General features: G+C 52.1%; 1 protein-coding gene across 1 annotated transcript; it reads right to left on the bottom strand.

Annotated features, from left to right (window-relative positions):
• Window positions 1–245: 245 nt before the first annotated feature.
• LOC113566686 lies at window positions 246–21,918 on the bottom strand. The gene is made up of 5 exons (XM_026993414.1): window positions 21,339–21,918; window positions 16,418–16,510; window positions 6,374–6,667; window positions 5,685–5,813; window positions 246–5,607 (listed from the first exon to the last, which is right to left on the bottom strand). Exons 1-5 carry the CDS (start codon window positions 21,504–21,506, stop codon window positions 997–999), a joined length of 5,295 nt encoding a protein of 1,764 aa, XP_026849215.1. The 5' UTR covers window positions 21,507–21,918; the 3' UTR covers window positions 246–996.
• Between the last annotated feature and the right edge of the window lie 689 nt (window positions 21,919–22,607).

Below are 22,607 nucleotides of genomic sequence, written 5' to 3'. Positions count from 1 at the left end.
CTGCCAAAATAAGAAAACAATTGTTTTTATTTTTATTTTTGTATTTATTTTTTTAGAAAAATAATTCTTTAGCATTCTTTTTGTGGATGCAGACATCTCTTTTCTCGTTACTCGTTTTCTGCAAAGAGAAATTGTATAAAAAAAAATCATTATAAAATCATTAAATATAGTATATTAGGTCGACTTAAGAACTATAAATACACAAAATCGTTCAAATGCAAAAAAGAATTCAAAAAATCGTCTTCTGAATGTAGTTAAATGCTATTTAAGTACGAAAATTAAAAAAAAAGTCAAAATCAAATAGTTATGTAATAATTTAAAACTATGCATACATATCTCTAATGTATGGAAAAAAATTTAGAGATGCGAGTGTCGTTGGACAACAGCTCGCAAAAGGAAGCTCAGCGACTGAGTTTCAAACTTCTGGCTAACCATATGAATAAAATGTATCAAAATACGTATAAAATTATTTAAAAAACGTATGATATAATATTCGAATAGTACAAAAAAAACACTTATGCGGTTAGTGTGGTAGCGAGGGGGCCGGCCAGGCTGGGGTGGTATGTTGTTGGGGAATGCATTGATCGATGTTCGATGTGGAGCGACAATTGGTGTTAGTTTCGGGGGCAAGTATATATGGGGCGTTGGTGCGTATATGCTTGTGTGCGTGTGCCAGGGAACATTGATGTGTGCGTTTGTGTGTGTGTAGGGGGCGGGTGGGGCACAGTTGGTACTTCTCATGTGGAACCATAGAAGGACTGTGCGGGACCTCCAGTCACGTTCATCCTCCGCCTGGCAGCGAGCTTCCTTCAGCTGGACCTCCTTACTCTCCTCTCTCCTCTCTCCTCCAGTCCTACTCTTAGACCTACGACCTATTTACATCCCGTGGGATCCTTAGGGGCGACGTGGCAGCATTGCGTTGCTTGAGATTAACAGTTTCCATGTACGGCTAGAAAGTTACACTAGAGACAATCGATGTCCCGCAGAGGGAGTGCATCATCTGCGCTGGTTCAGCATCTGCAGATAGTACTCGCAGTTCGTGCAGTAGACGGCTGGCGCGATCACGTGGCGCTTGCGGCACAGATTGCACTCCACGGCCTTGGCCGAGGCCTTCACGATGGCATTGTTGTAGACGCGGGTGGGTATGGCAGTGATGGCCGCCGGGGCCGAGCCGGCAGCTCCTGGGCTGGCCGACTCGGGCAGACCATTCTGCAGGGCCAGCTTCGTTTGGGGCGGCGGCGGTGGCGGTGGCAGGCAGTCGGCTTCGCCCTTGGTCCCTGGCTCGAAGCTGACCTTCTTCTGGGCAGGTTTTCCATTGGCAATAATCAGCTGTTGCGGCTGCTGCTGCTGCTGCTGCTGTTGGGCTGCCAAGGGGTAGTAGGGTCCGCCAGGGGGCTGGTAGCCATGTGGCAGGGGCACTCGCTGATAAGGCGATGGCAGTGGCACCTGTTCGTTGGCCGCTGCCTGACCACTGCTGAAGTATCCCAGGCTCAGTTGCGGCGATGCCTGTTGGTGCTGCTGTTGCAGCTGTTGCTGGTGTTTCTGCAGTTGCACTGAGTAGCTTTGGGGTAGAAGATGGGCATGATGCAGTGGCCGGTGCATGCTGGTGTACTGGGAATCGATCTGCTGCTGCTGCTGTTGCTGCTGCTGCTGTTGCTGTTGCAGTTGCAAATGTTGCTGGTTGACGATGCCACTCATGCTAGTGCGATGCTGTTGCTGCTGCTGGCGGTACATCTCCTGCTGTTGTTGCTGTTGCTGTTGCTGCTGTTGCTGCTGTTGCTGCTGTTGTTGCTGCTGTTGCATTCTCTGCACATATCGCTGCATGTCCGTTGCCGCTGGTCTTCCCAGCATGGGAGAGGGCTGCTGTTGCTGCACTTGATGTTGCAGCTGCAATTGTTGCTGCTGCTGCTGCTGCTGTTGTCTGGGCTGTGGCTCCGTCTGCAGTCGGAGCATGTTCTGCTGCTGCTGCTGGATCATCTGGGCCGTTACCTTCTCGTTCGGGTGCTGTGCGGTGCGCAGGACGCGCTCCAGTATCGGGTTGGGTATGAAGTCATCGTCCTCTTCGTTGCCGGCGGTTGCCACAAGGATCACCTGGTCACAGAACGACACGCTCTTCTTCTTCACCCGCTTTGGTGGGGCGCCTCCACCCACCCCCACGCCCACACCCACAGCAGCTCCTGCGCCAGCGGCGGCACTTTGGTTGAGCGTCTGCTGCACCATCGAGTTGAGGAGCTCCACCTCGCGGATCTCCTCGGCGATCTGGGACTGCGACATCTCGTACTTGGGCTTGGGCAGCATCAGCTGATGGGGCAGCTGGAGGGAGGCACGCACTGGTCCCGCACAGTCCACCTCATCGGCGTCCAGCTTCGCCTGGCTGGGTAGGCCGTTCATCTGGGTGCGGGGCTGGGGCTGCGCCAGCAGCTCCTGCGAAGCGTACGACCGGATGGTGGCCGTCTGCTCGAACCGGTGCGCCAGATCGCGGACACTGCTGGGGGAGGAGGCCTCCAGCTTGCGCTGCATCGTGCGCAGGTCGGCGGACTGCTTGGCCTGCAGCTCCTTCAGCCAAGTGGCGTCGCCGCCGGCGCCTGCTCCCGTCTGCTCCTTGCGCAGCTTGAGCAGATGCTGGCGCTGCTGCAGCTGGGCCAGGATGCTGGTGGTGCCCTCGAGCGAGTCCAGCTGCTGTTGGCGCTGCTGCTTGTTGGCCGCCTCCAGCTGCTGCAGCTGGCTGAGCTGCTGGTTCAGCGGCTCCAGATCGAGCTCGGGTGGCGGCGGCGGCGGGAAGTCCTCGCTGGCCTGCCGCGAGTGGCAAACGGAGTGCGGGGGACTCGGGTACGGGGGAAGCTCCATCGGCGGCGGCAGTGGCAGCTCCTCCTGGGCCATGCCCAGCATTTGCATGTCCTTGAGCGGGCTCTGTTCGGAGTGCACCTGGGCACAGGTCGTGATGATGGTCTGGCAGGAGTCCTCGCTAATGGAGGTGTTCGAGCTCATGGCGGAGAGGTTCGACAGATTGGCCTCGTGGTGGAACTGTTGTTGCTGCTGCTGCTGCTGCTGCTGCTGGTGGGGCGTCAGGGCGGAGCTGGTCCGCATGGGCGGCGGCGGGGCCACCTTCGGAACGGGCATGGTCAGCTGGCGGCCGCTGCCGTGGAAGCTCTTGCGCATCAGCTTGCTGCGCTCCAGGTTTGGATTGGGATTGCTTCCGCTGCCGATGCCGTTGCCGCTGCCGCTGCCGCTTCCTCCTCCCCCATTGGCGCACGCCCCAGGGCCGGGATAGTCGAAGTGGCCCTCGGAGATGTAGCCGCTCATGGCCAAGGCGTGCTTGCCCAGACCCACGGCACTGTCGTCCACGGAGCTGCCCAAGAGGGCAGCGGGCTGGGAGCAGGGATGGTGCAGGTGGTGGTGGTGGTGGTGGGCACTGGCCGGTGGTGCGGCGTCGTCCACGGCCTCGGTGAGATCGGGCATGGAGCGGTTCTTGCGCCGGATGAGGCCCCCCATGAGCAGCTTGCGCCGGATCTTGTGCTGCTTCTTGCCGCTCTTGTCCTTCTCCTTCTTCTCGTCCTTGTCCTCCTTGTGCTTCTTCAGGGTGTCCTTGGCGTTGACCAGCAGCGTCTCCGTCAGCGAGAACTCCCGCGTGAGCTTGTTCCGGTCCTCGCTCCGGCTGCGCTTCTCCTTCTCCTTGTCCTTGTCCTTGTCCTTGCGCCCGAACAGCGAGCGGCTCTCCCGCTCCGGCTTCTGGCTGGCCGGACTGCTGGCGACCACCTGCTGCTCGTACTCGATGGCATTGTCGTCCATGCCGACGGCGGAGGCGGAGGCGGCGGCGGCCAGGGCCTTCAGCGGGCTCTTCCGCTTGGGGAGCGTGGCGTAGATCTCGATGCTCTTGGACACGGCGCTGGGCATCTGCTGCTGCATCTGCATCTGCAGCTGCAGCTGGATCTGCTCCTTCTCCAGGGTGCGGTCCTTGCTGTTCTGGCGCACGTGCTTCACGCTGCTGGTGCTGCCCTCCCGCATGTGCTTCAGCTCGGGCATGGCCTCCGACTCGGCGCCCTTCTCCACGAGGATGCGTCGGTGCAGGCTGCGGGCCCGCATCACGCACGTGTTGTGCTTCATCCGGGCAAAGGTCATCGTGTGGGGATTGCTGTAGGGCGCGTCCATGGCGGCTCGGGCCCGGCCGGCGGCCGCGTTGCACAGCACCAGGGCCGTCTCCAGGTCGTGCGACTCCTCCACGATTCTCGACTTCTCCAGCAGCTGGTCCGCCTCGTGACAGAGCTTCTCGCAGTCCCCGGACAGGGACATGCCATGGCCGACTCCTGCTCCTTGAACGCTTCCCGCCCCGGCCCCCATTCCCATGGCTGCCTCCGGTATCTTGGCCAGCTGGGGATTGAGGATGTGCTTGGGCGGGTACGAGTCCGTGGAGCTCAGCGAGAAGGAGTCGTAGCCGGGGTCGTACGGCAGTCCGTGGCGCGTGGGACTCTGCGGCACTGCCGCCACACCCCGCTTGGCCACCATGTACAGGTAGGGATTGTCCAGGGTGGTGGAGCTGGCCGAGCTGGCGCTGTTCCGGTCCCCCGACCAGTTGCCGGAGTCCCGTCTCCGGGGCTGGTTCAGGTGCTCGGGCATGGTCAGGCCGTCGCTGGGCGGCGAGCTGCCGTTGGACCCATTGGAGGCGTGGCCGGAGCTCGACTCCGCGCTGTGGCTGCGCTGCAGCTGGAGGTGCTGCCGGCGAGCCAGCTGGGCGCTGAGCATCGCCTCGATGGGCTTTCGATTGAGGAAGCCGCCGTCCTTGTCGGCACTGGATGTTGGCGCAGATCCGGGGCCGACGCCGCCGTTGATCTTGTCCTGGATGACGCTGAGGTTCTGGTACTGGGCACTCAGCACGTGCTCGACGGTCTTGCGGCTGATGTAGGCATCCGTCTCATCGGTGCCGGCCCCGTTCGACATGGGTATGGGCATGGCCATCGGCATCGGCATCGGCATGGGCATGGGCATGGGGAAGATGTTCTTCTGGATGACACTCAGGTTCTGGTAGTCGTTGGTGGGCGTGCGCAGGGGCGTGGGCGTAATGGCGCGTCGGGTGCTACCCAGGCAGGGCTTCTCCGGACTGGGGGTCACCGCCCGGCGCACCACCGAAGAGGCCAGTCCCGCCGCAGTGATGGAGGCGGCCGGGGACGGCAGAGATCCTGTGATGGATAGCTGCTCCATGCCCGCCGCGGAGCTGGGCGGCTGGGGCACCGCGTAGAGCAGCAGCAGGGGCTGGTAGCGGCCGCGACTGCACTTGTCCACCACCCCCTCCCAGCTGGGACCCACCTCCTTGACGTTGGCGTCGTCGAAGTACACCCACACCTTCAGCTTCGTGTGGAAGAAGAAGGTGGTGTAGTGCTTGCCGTAGTAGGAGACGATCCCCACCAGCTCGTGCTGCGCCTGCTGGGCCCAGCGCTGCTCGCTGACCTGATGGAACACGTCGGCCAGCCGCAGGCTCGTCCCGACGGCCTTCAGCACGGCATGGACCTGGTCGGCCGCGGGTCTTTCCGAGTCCCAAACGATGCCAATGGAGACGACATCGGGCCGGTTGAGCAGGGCCCGGCGTATCCCAATCTTGGCTCCACAGGTGTTCTACGGATGCGCAAAAAAGACAGAACGGATGAGCTGCTGTGCGACACGGGTAGAGGTTTTCGGTGGGGTCTACTTACCGGACAGTCGCGTATGTCCCCCATGTTGCCGGCAGCCCTCAGCAGCTGGCCGAAGCTCAGCTGCTGGTGGCTCTGCATGGCCAGGCTCTTCTGCGAGGTAAGGGCCGAGGCGGACACATAGTGCACCATCTGAGGGGGATACCGAACAAAGAATATAGTCAGAGCCGAGCAGAACAGTAGTCAGAGGCCAGAGGTGATGTGGCTTTGGTTATGGTCAAGGCGGAAGTGCGACTCCCACAGTCGCTGCGGCACGTGCTGACGTAAGCCCCAGATCGCAGCTCGATCAGTGATCTGCCCCTTTTAAGGGTCGGTTCTACGTTGGTGTCTATCTGCCCCGTCAGCCAGTCGGTCGCTCTCGGAAACTGGTTCAGCGGCTTTTCAAGCTCATTTCTGCATCTGCATGGCGCAAACCCGTTTGCTGCCATCACCCAAGATCAGCCAAGATCACCCAAGATCACCCAAGATCAACAGCGATCGGTTAACAGTTACTCATGTGGCAGACGGTGCAAGTGCTGCAGGTGTTCCAATGCTGAGGCCCACGTCAGAGCTCTGGCTGTGATTCGATCACTGATCGCGATGCCCCGATCGCTGGGGGCGGCACCAATCGGTGGAGGAGGAAGGAGACTAGACCGTTAGCCCGCCTGCCACCTGTACACCTGTACATCTGTGCGGTAGTTCAAGCGACTCACCTGTGTGAAAGGAAGCTGCTCGGAGTTGGCCCCGCACTTGCAGACACTCTGCTCGATGACGCGCATGGCGAAACGCCGGTGGGCGATGCAGGCACTCGACTCGCACGAGTCGCCATCGTCCGAGGAGATGTGAGAGTGGACGCGATGCAGCAGCAGCTCGAAGCACTCGGCCGCGTCGCCCAGGCACCCCAAGGGGAACCGTCGCCCAGCCAAGGGTCCACTGGCCAGGGCCCGCCTCAGCGGTTCCGGGCAGAGGGCGGGCTCCGAGCTGGTCTGCAGCTGCTGGAAGAGTTCCTGTTTTGGGAGAGACGAGAGAGAGAGAGAAGAGTACGATTATAGCCGGGCTCAGGGCGGATCAATTGGTCTATGGACGAGGCATTGCTAGGGCGTTTCTAATCTAATCCTAGGCTATTCCCGGACTTACAATGACCGCATTGATGCAGCGATCTCTCTCCGCTGTTCCATTTCCGATGTTGTGGCTGTTGCTGTTGTTGCTGTTGTTGTTGTTGTTGTTGTTGTTGTAGCCCAGCACTGCCAGCTCCACGCTGCTGGCCACCTTGGCCAGGGCACTCACCGACGCCTTCTGCTTGCTCTGGCGCGTCAGGGTGGCCGCCTTGTGGGCTCCACCCTCGCCACCCGCCTCCATCATCATCAGCTTCCGGGGACTGCTGCGCGGCAGGGTGCCATTGTTGCTGATCAGCTGATTCAGCTGCTGGTGCTGCAGGGGCGCTGCTGACGGCGGTGCCGGCAGGGGGGCTCCTTGGCTGTGGCTGTGGCTGTGGCTGTGGCTGAGGCTCGGTGGGGCTGCTCCCGAGCATCCTCCCTGCGCCACCACATTCGTGGGCTCCTTTCGCTTGTACCGAAACTTGATCATGCTGCTCCGTGAGGTGCTCCGCTGGACGATTGGGTTTCGCTGGGCTTTCAGTTGGGCATTTCACTGTAAGGTTTGTTTCGAAAAAATTGCTTAGGTCAGTTCGCTGAGACCTCGTCGAGGAGGCGACTCGGGGTTTGCCAGGGGACTGTTTCCCTGAGTCAGCGCCGCAAGGGGGAAGTGCCCAAAGACGTTGACGTCGTAGAACGGAAGTGGGCAAAAGACCCAACAGTAAACAAATACGAAACTGCAGGGAAATCAAAACCTGAGCCACAAAGCTATCGATTTGAACTCGGACTTCGCCTGGGCACGTGCTGGGGGATCGCGAGGGGAGTGAGGGAAGTGAGGGAAGTGAGGGGAGCGCTAGATGGCACACCCCAAAATGCAAAAACAAAACAGCAACAACTGGCCGAAGAACAGAGCTTGGCTTTCGGGACTTTCGCTTTTGGTCTCGACCTCATTTGCGGGCCGATCGAAAGTTTCGTTTCGCCTCAAACCGGTCCAGACTCGGACTCCACCTCCTCCACCATCCACCATCCACCATCCACCATCCACCATCCCCAGATCAGAGTGCCAATGCAGCAGTTTGCGGCAACTTCGAGTTTCATGTGCAGCGGTCAGCGCTCTAATGTTTTCCACTTGACAACTGCTGACGCCTTGAAAATGAAGTCGCTCTAAATAGAACCTGATGCCAAGAGTCGACCCCAGAGCCAGAGCCCCAGCCCCAGGCGCAGGCCCAGTCGCAGACCCAGAGCCAGAGCCAGAGCCAGACCCAGAGCCAGACCCGACACGGAATGACGCCATATGCGACATATGGCTCTCTGTAAACGCCTTTTTTCCACTTTTGCTTTTGTTGGCACTGCCAATTACAATTGTTTGGCCAAGAGCAACAACAGCAGCGAGAACAAATAATGCCGATGCCGATGCCGATGCCAACATATGGGATATTCTACACGTACTCGCAGTCGTTTATATAGACATGCGATACTTGGAATCGAATTGGGAATCGGCACAATTAACACTTGTCAACTGGCCAAAGTGGCCCGAAAAAAGGGGGACGGGGGAAAGGGGGTTGGGGGTTGGGGGTTGGCCATTCAGCAAAAGTGAGTGCATGGATTCCAAGGGAGAGCACTGATTCAAAGGTAGGAAAAAGGCCTTCGAATGCGAGGAGGAGAGGAGAGAGCGGGCGAGGGTTTGGAGAAGAGAAAGCCATCCAGAAACATGAGGAATTCGCCTTTGGGGCAACTTCCAGGCATGTTGCTCAGAGAAACTATTGAAACCATCGCAAAAGAAGGAGTTTAACCAGAGTAAAACCACGTTCTATTCGGAGACTCTTTCGGCCCGAAATGCAGGAAAAACCATCTGCAGATGGCGCTAGACCACACAGGAGGGGAGAAGGCGACGAAGACCCCACCCAAAAGTGGCTAACATCCAACGACACAACAACGATTCGAGTTGACTGCACTTTTGTGACAATTTTTATGACACAAGAGGGGTACAAAAAAGTGTTTAATAAGCGGCAAAGCCGAGCGGAAGTTGGGGCCGGGGACACTCCGAAAACCGAAACGATTTCCAGTTTTTTCCCTAATTGTTTTTCCAACTAAACAGACGTCGGGTGGAGAGGTGAGAGGGGGGGGGGGGTGGGGGGCACTGTTGTATCTGTAATTGCCCATTCATTGGACAAAACAGTTGCATGTTAATTAGTCCAGAGCACACGTCACGCTCTTTAATTTCCATTAGCCGAGCGCCACCCATTCGATGGCCCAATCCCCGGCCATCCCCGGCCATGGACCAACCCGTCTTGCCACACCACGAGTGTTGGCGAATATTTGTTGCCCAACAATTGGCTCGATGTGGGCCCCGAAGGGAACCGAAGAGGCTGTCATTGGAGACGAGGATCTTAGCCCTGGAAAGTATTAAAACCACTAGATTTCCTGGACTCAGTAGCTCCCATGTTTTCCAATTGATCTTCTGCCAATATTTTCTGTCTAATATTTAAGCCCTCATCTTTGTGTGGACTTTGTGGATTGTGTTTTGAGTTTTTGCTTTTGCTTTTGAGCACTCGAAGGGGAACTTGTAGTCCTTGAAACATGGCTGGCACTATTTATAGATCTTTGCACACCTCAATCTCAATTTTCATTCAGCAACAGAAAGAGCTAGACACAGACAGAGATACAGATACAGATACAGATACAGGCAGACAGCTGCAGATGGATTTGAGAGCGGTTTTGTATTTGAAATGCAAACAAGCTGGAAAAAAGAGCCACTGGCCTGCAGCTAAATCTTTTCATTTATTATTATTATTATTGCGGTCTTTTGTTGCTTTTTTGCTGCTGGAGTCTCATGATTTATGAGCTTTAATTGTTAAGCCACAAGCGGGGGCTAAAACGCTTGGCTCAAACGAGATTTTATGGCAAAACTGTTGCCGCTGTTTCCGCAATTACAGCGGCAACAAGAGCAAGAGCCAGTAAGAGCCAGTAAGAGCCAGAGACAGAGACAACAGCCAGAACTGACCTTTTTCCCAGCCAAAGATTGAGAGATTGAGCGACCAGGGAGAACTGGCAGGCAAATGTGAGAACTCCGAACACGTGCAACCTGCCACAGACAAAAGGATGCTCGAAGAGCGGGGAAAACTGCAGATACCTGGCAGATAGACCAACCCGAAAGATGCACAGATTGCACGGCCCAGAAGGTAGACAGCAGCGCGGAGGGGTAATAGAGAGAAGGAGGCGACGCTCAGGTAGACGACAGGTGACCGCCGGGCCCAGCCTTGGGCCAGGCCCGAGGCACGTGAGCCGGCTGCCAATCGTCCAACTGGGGGGCTAATGGGGGGCTCTTTTACACATGCCAGACATGCGCCAGCATTTTGAGAATTAGCCATAAATACTCATATGTACATAGGTATCCAAGAATCCACGCATTAATATGCTGGCAGGCCCCAGAGACGAAAGCCAAAGCCAAAGCAATCGATGGGGATGATGATGATGATGGTAAGGATGGTGACACCGAAGACGGGGCCTAAAGCGGAGTTTGTGGCCCAAGTCTTTCGTTGGGTCGGGTTCGGGCTCCGGCTCGGGTTGATGGCTTGCATTTCAAGTGGGGGCGGAGACCAGTTGTCGGTCGACGGAGAGGTGCAGAGGTACTGGTACTGGTACTGGTTTTTATGGCCTGGCAATGCAAATTGAAAATGCAAAGTGCTCGAGTGCTCGAATCCTCTCCCCCTTCATTGGCTTGGCCCACAAATTGCACATAAATGTTAGCTAGTCTCTCTTCTTATATATGTATGTACAGATATGTATATCTGGATGGGGAATCGCGTGATTCTCTGGACTTTCCCTAGGGAAAGACAATTGGCCTGAGAAGCCATGGCACTCTTCGAGCTGCGTGCGATGAGCAGATTAATCTTTAATAAGCAGCATAAATGCATTAGCAGAGTGCCCACTGTGGCAGGCAGGTGGATACAGGGGTAGGGGGCCAACATTTACATACCAAAAGATGGCTCTCACAAAAGGCCAAAAAAAAAGAACTGCGGCTGCCAAATCGGCTGGCTGGAAACAAGTTAGCGGTGGCTTAGTGGCTCAGTGGCTCAGTGCCGTACCGCTATATGGCCACATGGCGAACATGAAGACAAAACAAAGCCAGAGAGTCAATGGCTATAACTGGAAATCGATTTGAGCCGAGATCGAAGACCATGCAAAGCAGCTCCAAATTCTCAACTGTAAGATTGAAACCCAGACCTGAAGGCCCATCTCAAATACAGACTGGAATGCTCTGCCACTGGAAAAATCAACAAACTTCCCTTGAAAATAAACAAAACTTTGGTGTGGCAAACCCTGAGTGCGGCACTCTGTGTAGAACTTACGCCGGCATTATAATAGGACGAGTAGTATTCATGTATTCCAGGCTCGATTCTCGCTGGGTTATCCAAATCCCAAATCGCAAATCCCAAATGGTTTTCCAGCTAACAAGCACTTTTTGCACTCTTGCCAGTCAAACAACTTGTTGTTTTTGTTGCACGTTGGTCTTTTCAATCTTCAACTTTTGTCAGCCACGGCACGGTACGGCACGGCACACACTCAAAAATCAGAAAACAAAATACAAAACAAAAAAAAACAAGATATGATTGAAATCAGCGTTTTTGCCGCGCGCGCAATTTTTGGATTCTCGGTTATGGTTTCTGCTGTTTCTGGATGGTTGGATCGAACACGTCCGCACTGTCTCGCGACTGAAACTTGTTTGGGCCGCACGGCTTTGGACCCAACGAAAGAGCGCGGAGCGCATCGGCAAACAAAAGACGTTTGGGCTGAGCGAGAGAGAGAGAGGGAAAGAGACGGGGACAAGACCGGTTTGGTGGCGAGGCGAGACGAACAAGAACCCCGAAACAGGGGGGAGTTTGTCTTGTACGAGTAGTAGGGCAAACAGGTAAATGGCTTGGGTGAGCAGGTAAACGACAAGTAGGCTCTCTCTCCGCTTCGACTCTCTCAGCCACGCTCTCTCTGTGTGTGTGACAGGAGTCACCCTGTGGCTGGCTGCCCAGATTTGCCTCAATTCAAATGACAAATGCAGCCAGAAGACGTAGAAGAAGACGACGAACGAGCAGCCGCTCAAGTGGCATCAGGATCGTCGAGCAGAAATCTCCCAATCATCTCAAGACTTAGATAATAGTCGATGTAGAACTCGTTTGGAGTCGTCTGTGGCCATGGTTTGGCAGATCAGACTCCGACTCCGACTCCAACTGTGACTCAGAGCTGTAAGCGGAAACGCGCGCGACTATTACCGCATCGCAGGCCAGTGACGCACTAAATATCGCCGCCCCAGCAACACGCTGAGTTTCCAAGAAACCCCCAAGTAAAATAAACCGATTCGACCAATACCAAGGTTCACCCACAAAACAAACAAAAGCCAGCATCAAAAACGAAACCGATCATAAAAGGCAAAAAAAAAAAGAGAGGGAAAAACACGAGGGAACCAAATTTCATTTTATATCTTTCAGATCAAAGCGGGTGTAGAGAGGGCATGGAAAGGTGCGCGGGGGGAGCCACGTTCCGATGCACGTTATCCGTTATCGTGTCACTGTGGCTTATCCTCTCCCACTTCTACAGAGAGACATACATATCTGTTGTGCAGGGAAGATGCACTCTACTCTCGCTCTTGCACAAGGTATCATGATCTTCATGAGACGTTCGCTACCCATGGAAGGAGGCACACGCGACCCCCTCCCCCTACAAGCGTATGTATTTGTGAAATAGCCAAACTTTAATCATCATTCGTGCACCGATCAGCAGAAAAGCTCTAAGGCAACGCTCTTGTTGCTTGAAAGCTTGTATTTTCATGAAGCTCAAAGCTGAAGGAGAGCCACGGCGATAGCTTTCGTTGGAGTTGGTGTCGGGTTCGGGTGCGGGCTCGGGCTCGGGCTCGGGCTTGGGTCATGACTCATGCTGTGCCTGCATCGGTGTTAAGGGGAAATTGATTGATTGGACAGCGCAAGCCACAGTGGCGTCTGCCAGTGGGGGTGGGGAAGAGACAGTGGCGGTGGCACTGCGACAAAGGCAGAGAAGCGCAGGAATCGCATGCTATTTGCACAAGTAAAAAGTATACCAGGGAAGGGGTATACCAGTGCTCCAAAGTTCAACTTTTAAAAGAATTTTCAGACTGCTTAACCAGCTCTTAACTATGTCCATCTCGACCCAAGTTTTGGCTCAAAATTCGATAACCGAAACAAAAGACAAAGAAGTTTGATGGATTGATCTGATCAGTTGTCGCGAAAGAGCCAAGGAAACTATTCAATAATTGATGACTTCTATGATTAAAGACTCTTGATTGCATTTCTCTTCAGAGTCAAATAAATAAAAGATGGTCTTTTGTTTGCCCACAAAAGCAACCTTCAGACAGCACGTCGAGTGCATAAATTCGACAAAAACAACAAAAAGCAAAATTAAATTTAATAAAATTGAAGCTTGTCGCTAAAGCGAGATATTCATACGGGTACTCGTACAACATCAGTCGAATATCTGATCTTGGGGAAGAGTGACAGTGATTCATTCCACACTGGAGTTGTGCCTACAGATGGCTAGTGGCTCTGGGGCTCCATTAGCACTTGATCTACCATGCTCGTGCAATACGATTCTTCGCCCTGCAATGCCGTGCCCATCCCATTTACCTGGCTGGCCCTGGCCCTGGCCTCCCTTAGCCCACCTTTGTTCATGTTAATTTCATTTTTATGCCCTCTTGAGCAGAGCAAACAACAAACCCGAAAACCCGAAAAACCGAAAGCAAGAAGAGCCAGCGAAATGCATCAAAGGCTGCACTCGACAAAAAAAAACCTTTGTTTGCACTTACTATAGATACGTTCGAGATTAAAGAGAACCCACAGAAAACAAATCTGGAGTGGATAGAGCAAACAAAGCTTAGAGTGGCGATAAGAGCTGGAGCCGGGGCTGGGTTCTGGGGCTGGAGAGTGCTCCATTTGTAGGGCTTATCAATGTGGCACACGATCATCTATGTATCTATGTATCTATGTATCTCTGTGTCTATGTGTATCTGCCTCATCATGATTGTTGAGATTGATCTCTGGTCTGGAGAGACTGCTTTCCCGAGAAGAGGACCTGCAATAATGAGTTTGTCCTTGTCACCGTCCTGGTTCAGAGGAAGAGTGATTTTTTCCATCAGGAGTCGATGCCGGTTGGCGGGTTTCTTAATGGGAATTGTGCATTGAAGCATGGCCAGAAGTCGAGAACCTTTCCCTGTACCCCAGACCCACGCTGAAGTGAAGCATATAAAGTGAAACAATCAACGGGGGGAAACGGAACGGTCAAAGTGATCGCAATCGTGGGAGTTTCCCACCAAAAGGGGCCAATGTCTTCTAGTTTTCTTAGTCAAACTCCCACTACCGCTACCACTCGCCCTCCGACGATTTTCATAATTAAATAGTCTTACCGTCTTTCCCGCGGGCTACTGCCGGTGGGTGCCAGAGGTGGAAGGAAATTAAATTTAGCCCAAGAGCGACTCCACTCAACCGAGCACCGACAAGTGGCGGAGCCAAAGAGCCGACCATCTCCCGAAGAAACGAGGAACGAGAACCGGGAACCGGGAACCGGGAACCCACAACCAAGCACCAAGCATAATTAATGCGAAAAGACAAAAGTCTTCGCTCCTCCCAAGACCCAACCACTTCTCAGCGGCTTCTCTGGCAACCCTGTGTCGCAAACAAGGGGGTTTCGTTAGGGGGAAGTGGCTATGGCAACCAGAGACGTGGGCAGTGCAGTGCCGTGGGGAGGGGGGGGGATAACAAAGCGTTCAAAGCAGTCAAAACAAAACAGGCAAACAAAAACAAAAGCCAACGAAGAGACCCAAGAAGGAGCCAACGGCCAACACTTTCCACTTCGTCGTCGACAAACGACGTCATCAATGCAGACACACACACACAGAACAGAGAGAACAGTGTGAGAGAGAGAGCGGTAGAACTGGGAACACCCTGTGAAACGCTGTGGTTTGCGTTGCTCAAAAGTACAGTCACGTCGTTGCCTTTTGTCTTGACGGTTACCGAGTTTTTCCCGAACGTCACGAGTTTGTCGCTTGCCTACGGCCTAACCATGGAAGATGCTCCTCTCCACAGCCTCTTCTGCTGCCCCTACCCCTACCCACTATCCCTCTCTCCCTCTCTCTCTTTCTTTCTGGCTAATGATAATGATGATGATCATCTTCTGGTCGGGTCTGGTCTGGTTTTCTTGGGTTGTACAAGCATTGAGAGGGTGACTCTAACTCTGACTCCGACTCCGATTCGTTTTCTGTGTTCAGTTTTTCCACCTTATGGAAATTCTCGTTGTAGGAGTTTGCCTCAGGAGTTCTGATGGCTGGCTGGATGGGGGAGTCAAAGTTTATTGACTCCCAGAAGGATTTCGAATAGACATTTGCATAATTCAGTTCATTTCGGACTGGAAAAGGTGAGAAGCATATTAATCACTTTAGGCCACTATTAAGCGGGGCAGGAGCGTTGAAAGGTTGTCACGCTAGAGCGGATCCTGCAGGTCCTGAGCGGGGCGTGACCCTGCGACCCTGTGCCCCTGTCAGCGGCCAGGACTTATCCGGGCCGGGATCTGCGACAGGCCACAGGAACACATGTGTGCAGTGGATGGGGTGTGAACCTTACACTCAGCTACTATACAGGTAAGATCTCAGGGTAAACGATTTCAGATCGAGGGACTCTCGGCTTGAAGGATTCGGTCCACCCCACCCCCACACACACATCCTTTCTCAACTGCTGCAATTGTCTGGCTACAACAACGAAAACTGAAAAACTGAATAACTGGAAAACTGGGAAATGGGAAATCATGCACTTGGCAGCTGACGAGAGCGGGAGCGGGAGCGGTGGGTGCGTGTGAATAAATGACTACGGGATCGGTGACGGTGCCGGTAGCGGAGATCTACACGGAGACGGACAAGCGAGACAAGACATCATGTTCCTCCTCACTTTGACTGGCTGGGCAATTAAGGCGAAATGAAAGAAATCTGCTGTGGAAAATCTAAAAATGCATCCATCCAAAGCCAGACGGGCGCAGACAGCAGAGTGGGAAAATTTCCAGAGACGTTTGTATGACTGACCTGACCCTGACCCTGGCCCAGGCCCGGCCTGGTCCGAACAGGCGCTTAATTGCTTTATTTGTTTGGGTTTCTGCTTAAGCCAGAAATAGAGAATTCTTTAAATGCACATATCATAAGGGAATTTTCCAATCACAAGAAGGTATGGCACCAATAATCCAAAAATAAATACAGTAGATACATTTTTACAGTCTTATTTCTCTGGAATAGTGGATGTATTCACTTGTGTGCAAAATTTGACTCTTTTTAGTTTTGTAAGAAATGTATTTTACTGCCTCAAACGAACAGGAATTTTCTTTGAAGCAGATCTCGAATTCGTATTCCCTGGCATTGTTTTTATGAGATTCGCGCATGAATTTTATGCTGCATACTTTCGGGCGGGTATCAATAAAGCGGCCCGCAGAAGGCTAGTAGAGCAACAAAGAGTTCATTTTTGCACACGTCGCGTACTTATACAGAACTAGAACTATTATTATTTAATTATATGCTTAGCAATGCCTCGTGGTCGTGTGGTTTGTGTACCCGCTTAGTGGGTACACAAGACTCGCGAAATTTCGAACTGGTTTCGAACTTACCTTTAGAGCGCAGAATATACAGTCTTGGCCGCCGCATACATGCTGATTAAGGCCCCGGAACGAGCGTCGAAAGGCGTCCAAGTGCCACAAGACCTGCAAGAGAGCCAAACAGAGAGAGAGAGAGAGAAAGAGAGCGTGTGAGATGGCGTTCAAGCAGCGTGTGGGAAGGGGGGGGGGGGGAGGACTGATATCTCTACAAAATCTCCGTTGAGTGTGTATAACAAGAGAGGCCCAAACCGGTTAACCCGACGCCATCTTGCCGAAGATCTTGAGCTTGTCTGTGTGTGCATAGGTGTGCTTGTGGCCGGGACAAAGACTCAAGAGAGTTGCGCTGCCCAAAAGTCGCGCCACAAAGTGCTGCCGCTGTGTGTGTGTACCCAAACCCGTTTCGCATTCGGCCACAGCCACAGCCGCAGCTACAAAACTGCAAAAGCCCAGATCTTGTCTGAGGCGATCTTAGCCCGCTACGACTCTGAATCTGAATCTGAATCTGACGCTGGCTCTAACTCTGGCCGAGACTGCGATCGAGACTGGGTGGCCCAGACGGAGAGGAAAACCCGCCAGTCGGGTCTCCATTCCCTCTTTTGGGGCTTTTCTTCATTTTGGCGGCCTTTCGACAGTGGCGCGTTTTTTGTGCTGTTCGTTGTTCGTTGTTCGTTTTTGGTTTCGTTTCGTGGCAGGAGGAAAGCCCAAAAGATGTCGAGTCAGAGTTCAAGCGATGAATCATGGCCGTCGAAGGGGGGGTGGGGTGGCCCTAGAGATCCCACCAAAGCCGAATCTAGCCGAATCATATCAATTGCCTCTCACTGGCAAGAGGCCCAAGACCCGGAGAGCTGTAATTAGCATTCGCTCGGCGAAAGCAGACCCCGCGGGCAGGCAGGCAGGCAGGCAGGCAGGCAGGCAGGCAGGCAGGCAGGCAGGCAGGCAGGCTCCCTTCACTCTGTCTAATGGCTAAGCCAAAACTCCATTAGATTTGGAGCAGTTTGGAGCACGAAAACCGGTTCACGGATTTGGGCACCCAACTGTCCGCAGTGTCCGAGCAGCTGCATTGGCCCACAAGTCCCAAACCCAGTCCCAGCTCCAGCTCTAAGCACGAGCCTGTTTGCTGTTTGGCCAAAAAATAAAAAACAATTTAGTGGTTCTTATAGAGGTGTGTGTGTGTAACCATATACATACATACTCGTGCCACAAACTCAAACAATATACAAAATTCAGTGCTGGAATGGAGAGCAAGGATTGCAATGGAAAGGCATTGTTCAAACCTTTGAAAATGATTCAAAGATGAGTATATAAATACCTACAAAATGCACGTATAGTACGAGTATATACGATACAAGATGGAATAGAAAACTCATTGATTTGTGAAAGATAAAGCATTATTTGAGAAAAAAAAAGACCACAGAAAGAGATAAAGTTCGAATCAGAGAAATATGAATGGATTTGAGAGGAAGATCCCATTGTAGATCATACAGAAAATCGCACATTTTTGGGTGCTACAGTTCTCGGCCATTAGCATTCAAAGAGCCAAAGGAAGCCGGACGGAATGGGAGTAGGAGGGGGCGGGGAGGTTTGTCATGCCCGAAGCGTGGAGAATGAAGGAATGATTTCCTGTCGTTTTGGGCATTTACAAGCTAATTGATCCCCACATCGACGATGACCAATTGACAATTTCACCAAAATAGGAAGTCATTAGTGGCGGGGGGGAAGGGGACTCTTCCTACTCTGCTATTTATCTATCCATCTCTGTCTCTCCACTGACAATCGGAAGATGTCGCTTAGCACGTGCTACCGAAACTGCTGACTGCTCCACGCCCACGCCCACATCGAAGTTCACGCCCCCGTTGGCTCTTTTGTAGAAAAAGGCCTACACACACAACACATTTCGACCATAATGTGACCATAGAGTGGGCCAATTAGGCGGGAATTGGAAATGCTATATGTGGGTGGGTGCCCACGTGGGGCTCCAGCGGAAGTGGAGCGGGGAAAGGCTAGACTCGGACTCGGACTTGGACTCTGACGTTGTGGGTGGGCTCTGGGGCATAGAAGGAGGAAGTAATACAGGGGCAGGTGCTGGATCTAAGGTCAGCTTTAGGCATATCCATCGTTCGAAGATCATACGGAAAGCGCCATCCGAAGGGAGCTAAGATACAACTTATCCATATCTTGGTTTCCCTTGAATATTTTATTCTTATATATATGCATTTTTAAGAGTCTCATCTTAGCCCAAAATTTACGATATGAACTTTAATTTTCTGATGCCATTTAAAGCAGAATAGCAGCTCCTTGTGGGCCTAGAATCCCGGCCTCGATTGGCCATGACTTGGCAGTCTTTGTATTTCGGTTACATAAGCAGCTTAGAAAAGAAGCAGAAGAGGGAGAAGAACTGTAGCTACAACACGGAAAACACAAAAGACTTGGGCGACAAACCCGTACCCCTGCCGCTGCCCCTGCCCCTGCCCTTGCCCTGCTTGTGTTGCACGTTACTGACCAACGGGCGGCCGAAATGTGTTTGTGAAAGTTACACACATCGAAAGAAATACTGGTACATACATATGTATGTATGCCCAAAAGATTTCCCTTCGAAGAAGCCACAGCCACAGCAACACGGCAGTGGAAGTGGCAGAAATAAATAATATTTAAACTTTTGATCATAATTTATGCTCAACCTGTTGCTGCTGGCTTTAGATGTGGCTGTGGATCGGGTATACCCTCGCTTGATCGGGGGCTATATCGACTCCGAACTGAAGAGCCCAGAGACCACAGAAATATGGCCACATTGTTGATATCGAAGCTGAGGCCATCGTTCGAAGAGAGAGAGAGTATCAATAGTTTTGGAGGTCTTCGTAGACTTGTTGCTGCTTTTGTTGGGATTTGTTCGATTGCTGTTGCTGTTGCTGTTGCCATTGGCACAGCTGCGCATGTTTGTTGCCCCACCGTCCCCTACCCCCCTACCCACCCTTTGTGTATCAATCGCAGCCTCATTCAAATTGATTAGCATACTAGTTTTATTGGCTGGAATTTCTTTAGAAATCCATTGGAAATTTTGAATTATGCATTTGCAATCATCGTGGATTTGTGGGTTCGTCCCCATTTCCGCCTGCCATTGGGGAGGCTTTTACTGGAGCACCCACCCCCATGAGAGCCTCTTACTGGAGCGTAAAACAATTGCGCCACGTTAGGGCCTCCGACTCCGACTCCGACTCCGACATAATTAAGTTAAACCGAAAACAGCCATGGAGGAAATTCAATTAAATTAAAGCGAAATGTTTAACGAGACTTGTGACAGCCGTTGAGCAGTAGAGGGGAACAAATACCGATACAGGGGGGCAGGGAGGCAAAGAGAAGTGGAGTGAGGTTGCAACACAAGCATTTAGATATTTCCCAGGATAAACAAACACGACACCGGTACGCACATGCGCGTAGTACTCTTGGAAAAGCGGAAAATCTACGACTACGACTGGAGCAGGTAGCTTCAGCGATCCCTATCCCTTCCACATAGGGCACATAGGGCACATAGTAGAACTCAGATCTTGGGCATGACGCTGCTGTCACGCTCGCACAGATACACAGGAAACAAAGGATCTCCGGATGCCTTCCACTGTGTCCCAGCGGCAGCCTCGAGTGGTGTACCCGCTGAGTGATACGGGATACATGGCAGGTCCCACTCCCAGCTATAGTCACAGTCATCGTTATAAACACAACTACTAGTGCGAGTACCTTATGTAAGACCCGTAAACGAGGCTGGCTGGTCGCCCCCTAAAGTGGTTCACTTTTCACTCCATGTTTTTCTTTCTGTGTCTTTTTTTTTCGGCTTTTGTGGCGGGGGTGGTGCTGAGGGGGAGTCGAGCCATGACAATCCACGGTTGGGTAAGGTCTTCAGTTACATGATCAGCCCCAGCCTCGGCCTCGGCCCCAGCTTCACTATCGCTATTATCATCATCATTTGACACATTTACACTTTTTCTGTGGCATTTTCTGCACATCACTTGATTTTCTCATGGAGATCCCTGGAGGAGCATGTGATCGCTTCATTTGGATGCTAATTACATATACGTATGACTTTTGTTCCTCCCCATCGATCATCGATCATCGATCAACGATCAACGATCAGCACATGATCTACCAATCCCACATTGCGTAAATTTCTGTGGGGGAAATCGTGAGAGGAATCATCTTTGTGAAGTCTTGATTCTCCAATCCCTCTAGGATCAATTTGATGACTGTACCTGTACCCTTAGCCATGGGCTATGATCGGCGATCATCTGTGCTCGCTTCCAGCTGAATCCAAGAGCTGAAAGTCTTTTATGATCTCCTCAACGTAACCCTTCCACCATCCCTTTTCCTTAATGCCCTTCCTGAGCCCTTTTATTGGGTATATGTGTTCTGGGAAAATCTTCTCTGATTCTTTTAATCACCATACGTGCAGGTACAGTTCTTCGAAAGAATTTCCCTTTCTATGGAATATCTATGTCTGCTGATCACTGATCAGTGTGTGATCTTCCCTTGCTGTTTCTGGCCCACGCATGCCCCTTGCCCCGTTGCACGCCGCTTGACCGAGTCCGTTCGGAGGGGGCAGAGAGAGAGAGAGAGACAATTAAAAGTGCGCCTACAACAGAAATTATTTCAATTTTGTGGCTTTTTATTGTCAACTGCAGTCGCGTTTTAATTTCTCCATTTCCCAGCAAGAGAATGAGCACAAGGGGCAGAACAGAGACAGAGAAAGAGACAGAGACAGGGAGAGAGAGGGAGATGGAGAGGGAGAGGGAGAGTGTGTGGGCAAAGGTTGTCGTTGCGGCAGTTGACAGTTCAAGAGATTCGAGAAAATGCTTTTATGGCCATGTAGTTGCAGAGCTTGAACCCGGCTGACCTTTGATGAAATCGGTTCGTGGTTCGTGGTTCTGGATCGAGATCGAGATCTTACCTTGCAGGTCTGAAAAAATGCCCCGATATTGTTTTTGGCATTCAATGTTGCTGTTTGGGCAATCATTGGTTGTTGTTGTTGTTGTTGCTGTTGCTGCTGTTGCTGTTGCTGTTGTTGGGCAGCCAATGGGGCATGCGGCAGTGCTGTCTTAATGGCCACCGTATCCATATTGAAAGCGTTTCGCAACGGACACGAAACCGACACAGAACGAAGAGGGTATTCCCCGTGTGTGTGTGTGTGTGTGTGTGTGTTTCAGCACATGGTTGTTGTTGTTGTTGTTATTGTTGTTGCAACTTCCGCAAGAAGAAGCCCGAAAGGGAAGTACAAACCCTTTGCTACCACTTTTTGCCGCTGCTTCTATTTTTTCCTCCACTTCTTGTTCTTCTTCTTTTACTTCGTTTTGCACCTGTTTGCGTTCACTTAACTAAACTTTTTGTTGTTGTTGTTTCTTCTTGGCTTCGTGTTGAAGTGCGTTGAAGGTGTTGATGGTTTCGCCCAGCTTGGGGGAAAAGCTTCGGAGTTTTTCGGTGTTTTCTTGATTTTAATGTCACGTTTACGTGGAAAACCCACACAATTGTACAGACACGTATAAAAAAAGCACTGGCTCTCGGAGTATTTTGTTTGATTCTGGCTTTTGTTTCTAATAGTTTTATACACAGTTCAGAGCAAAAAAAAAAAAATTATTGTTTCTTTTTATTTGTGGAGCTGCGATGGCAACGGCAAACGGCGACTGCGCAACGGCGTCGACTGAGCGGTAATAACGCCAGCAGCGACCACAATTTCCCCTCGAAGTGGCTGGCCTGCTCAAACGGCGGCTCGTAATGGGTAATTCCCTCTTTCACGCTCTCGACTGCGACTGGGACATTTCGAGCATAAATTCCCCTCGCAGTGGCGCAAGTGCCAACGGCAGCTCAAAGGGGAAATTCCCTCTATCTGCCTCTCGACTGGGACATTTCGAGCGTGCTCGAAGTGAGTCCCAAAAGTGTTGCCTACTTTCGGGTGCTGCGATTTAAGACGAGGCACTTTTCGATTTTCTTTATTTAAACTATAATTATTTCGATGGAAATTTTGGTGAATACCTTCCATGATGTCCAGATCAGTATTTTTTGAAGCCAGAAATTCTTTCCATTCTAGTGTCCAAGAAAATTACCTAAAAAAATCCAGGAGGGAATTTTACTCTCTCAAACATACATACATACATATGCATCTCTCGCGCTCTCTTTTGATCCAAGCTCCCACAAAGGGAATTTTGCTCTCTCGAACATGTTT

The sequence above is a fragment of the Drosophila persimilis genome, unplaced genomic scaffold, assembly GCF_003286085.1.
Source record: "Drosophila persimilis strain 14011-0111.01,24,50 unplaced genomic scaffold, DperRS2 tig00000829-arrow-arrow-pilon, whole genome shotgun sequence".
Taxonomy (NCBI): domain Eukaryota; kingdom Metazoa; phylum Arthropoda; class Insecta; order Diptera; family Drosophilidae; genus Drosophila; species Drosophila persimilis.
This window is presented reverse-complemented; position numbering and strand designations above follow the sequence as displayed.

Bases quoted from the DNA above. Each gene is read 5' to 3' on its own strand.
- LOC113566686 (XM_026993414.1), bottom strand. From the start codon at position 21,506: ATGGATACGGTGGCCATTAAGACAGCACTGCCGCATGCCCCATTGGCT. The intron at 16,511-21,338 runs GTAAGATCTCGA...GCTCTCTTGCAG, and splicing joins CATTTTTTCAGACCTGCAAG to GTCTTGTGGCACTTGGACGC. The intron at 5,608-5,684 runs GTAAGTAGACCC...GCGCATCCGTAG, and splicing joins GGGACATACGCGACTGTCCG to AACACCTGTGGAGCCAAGAT.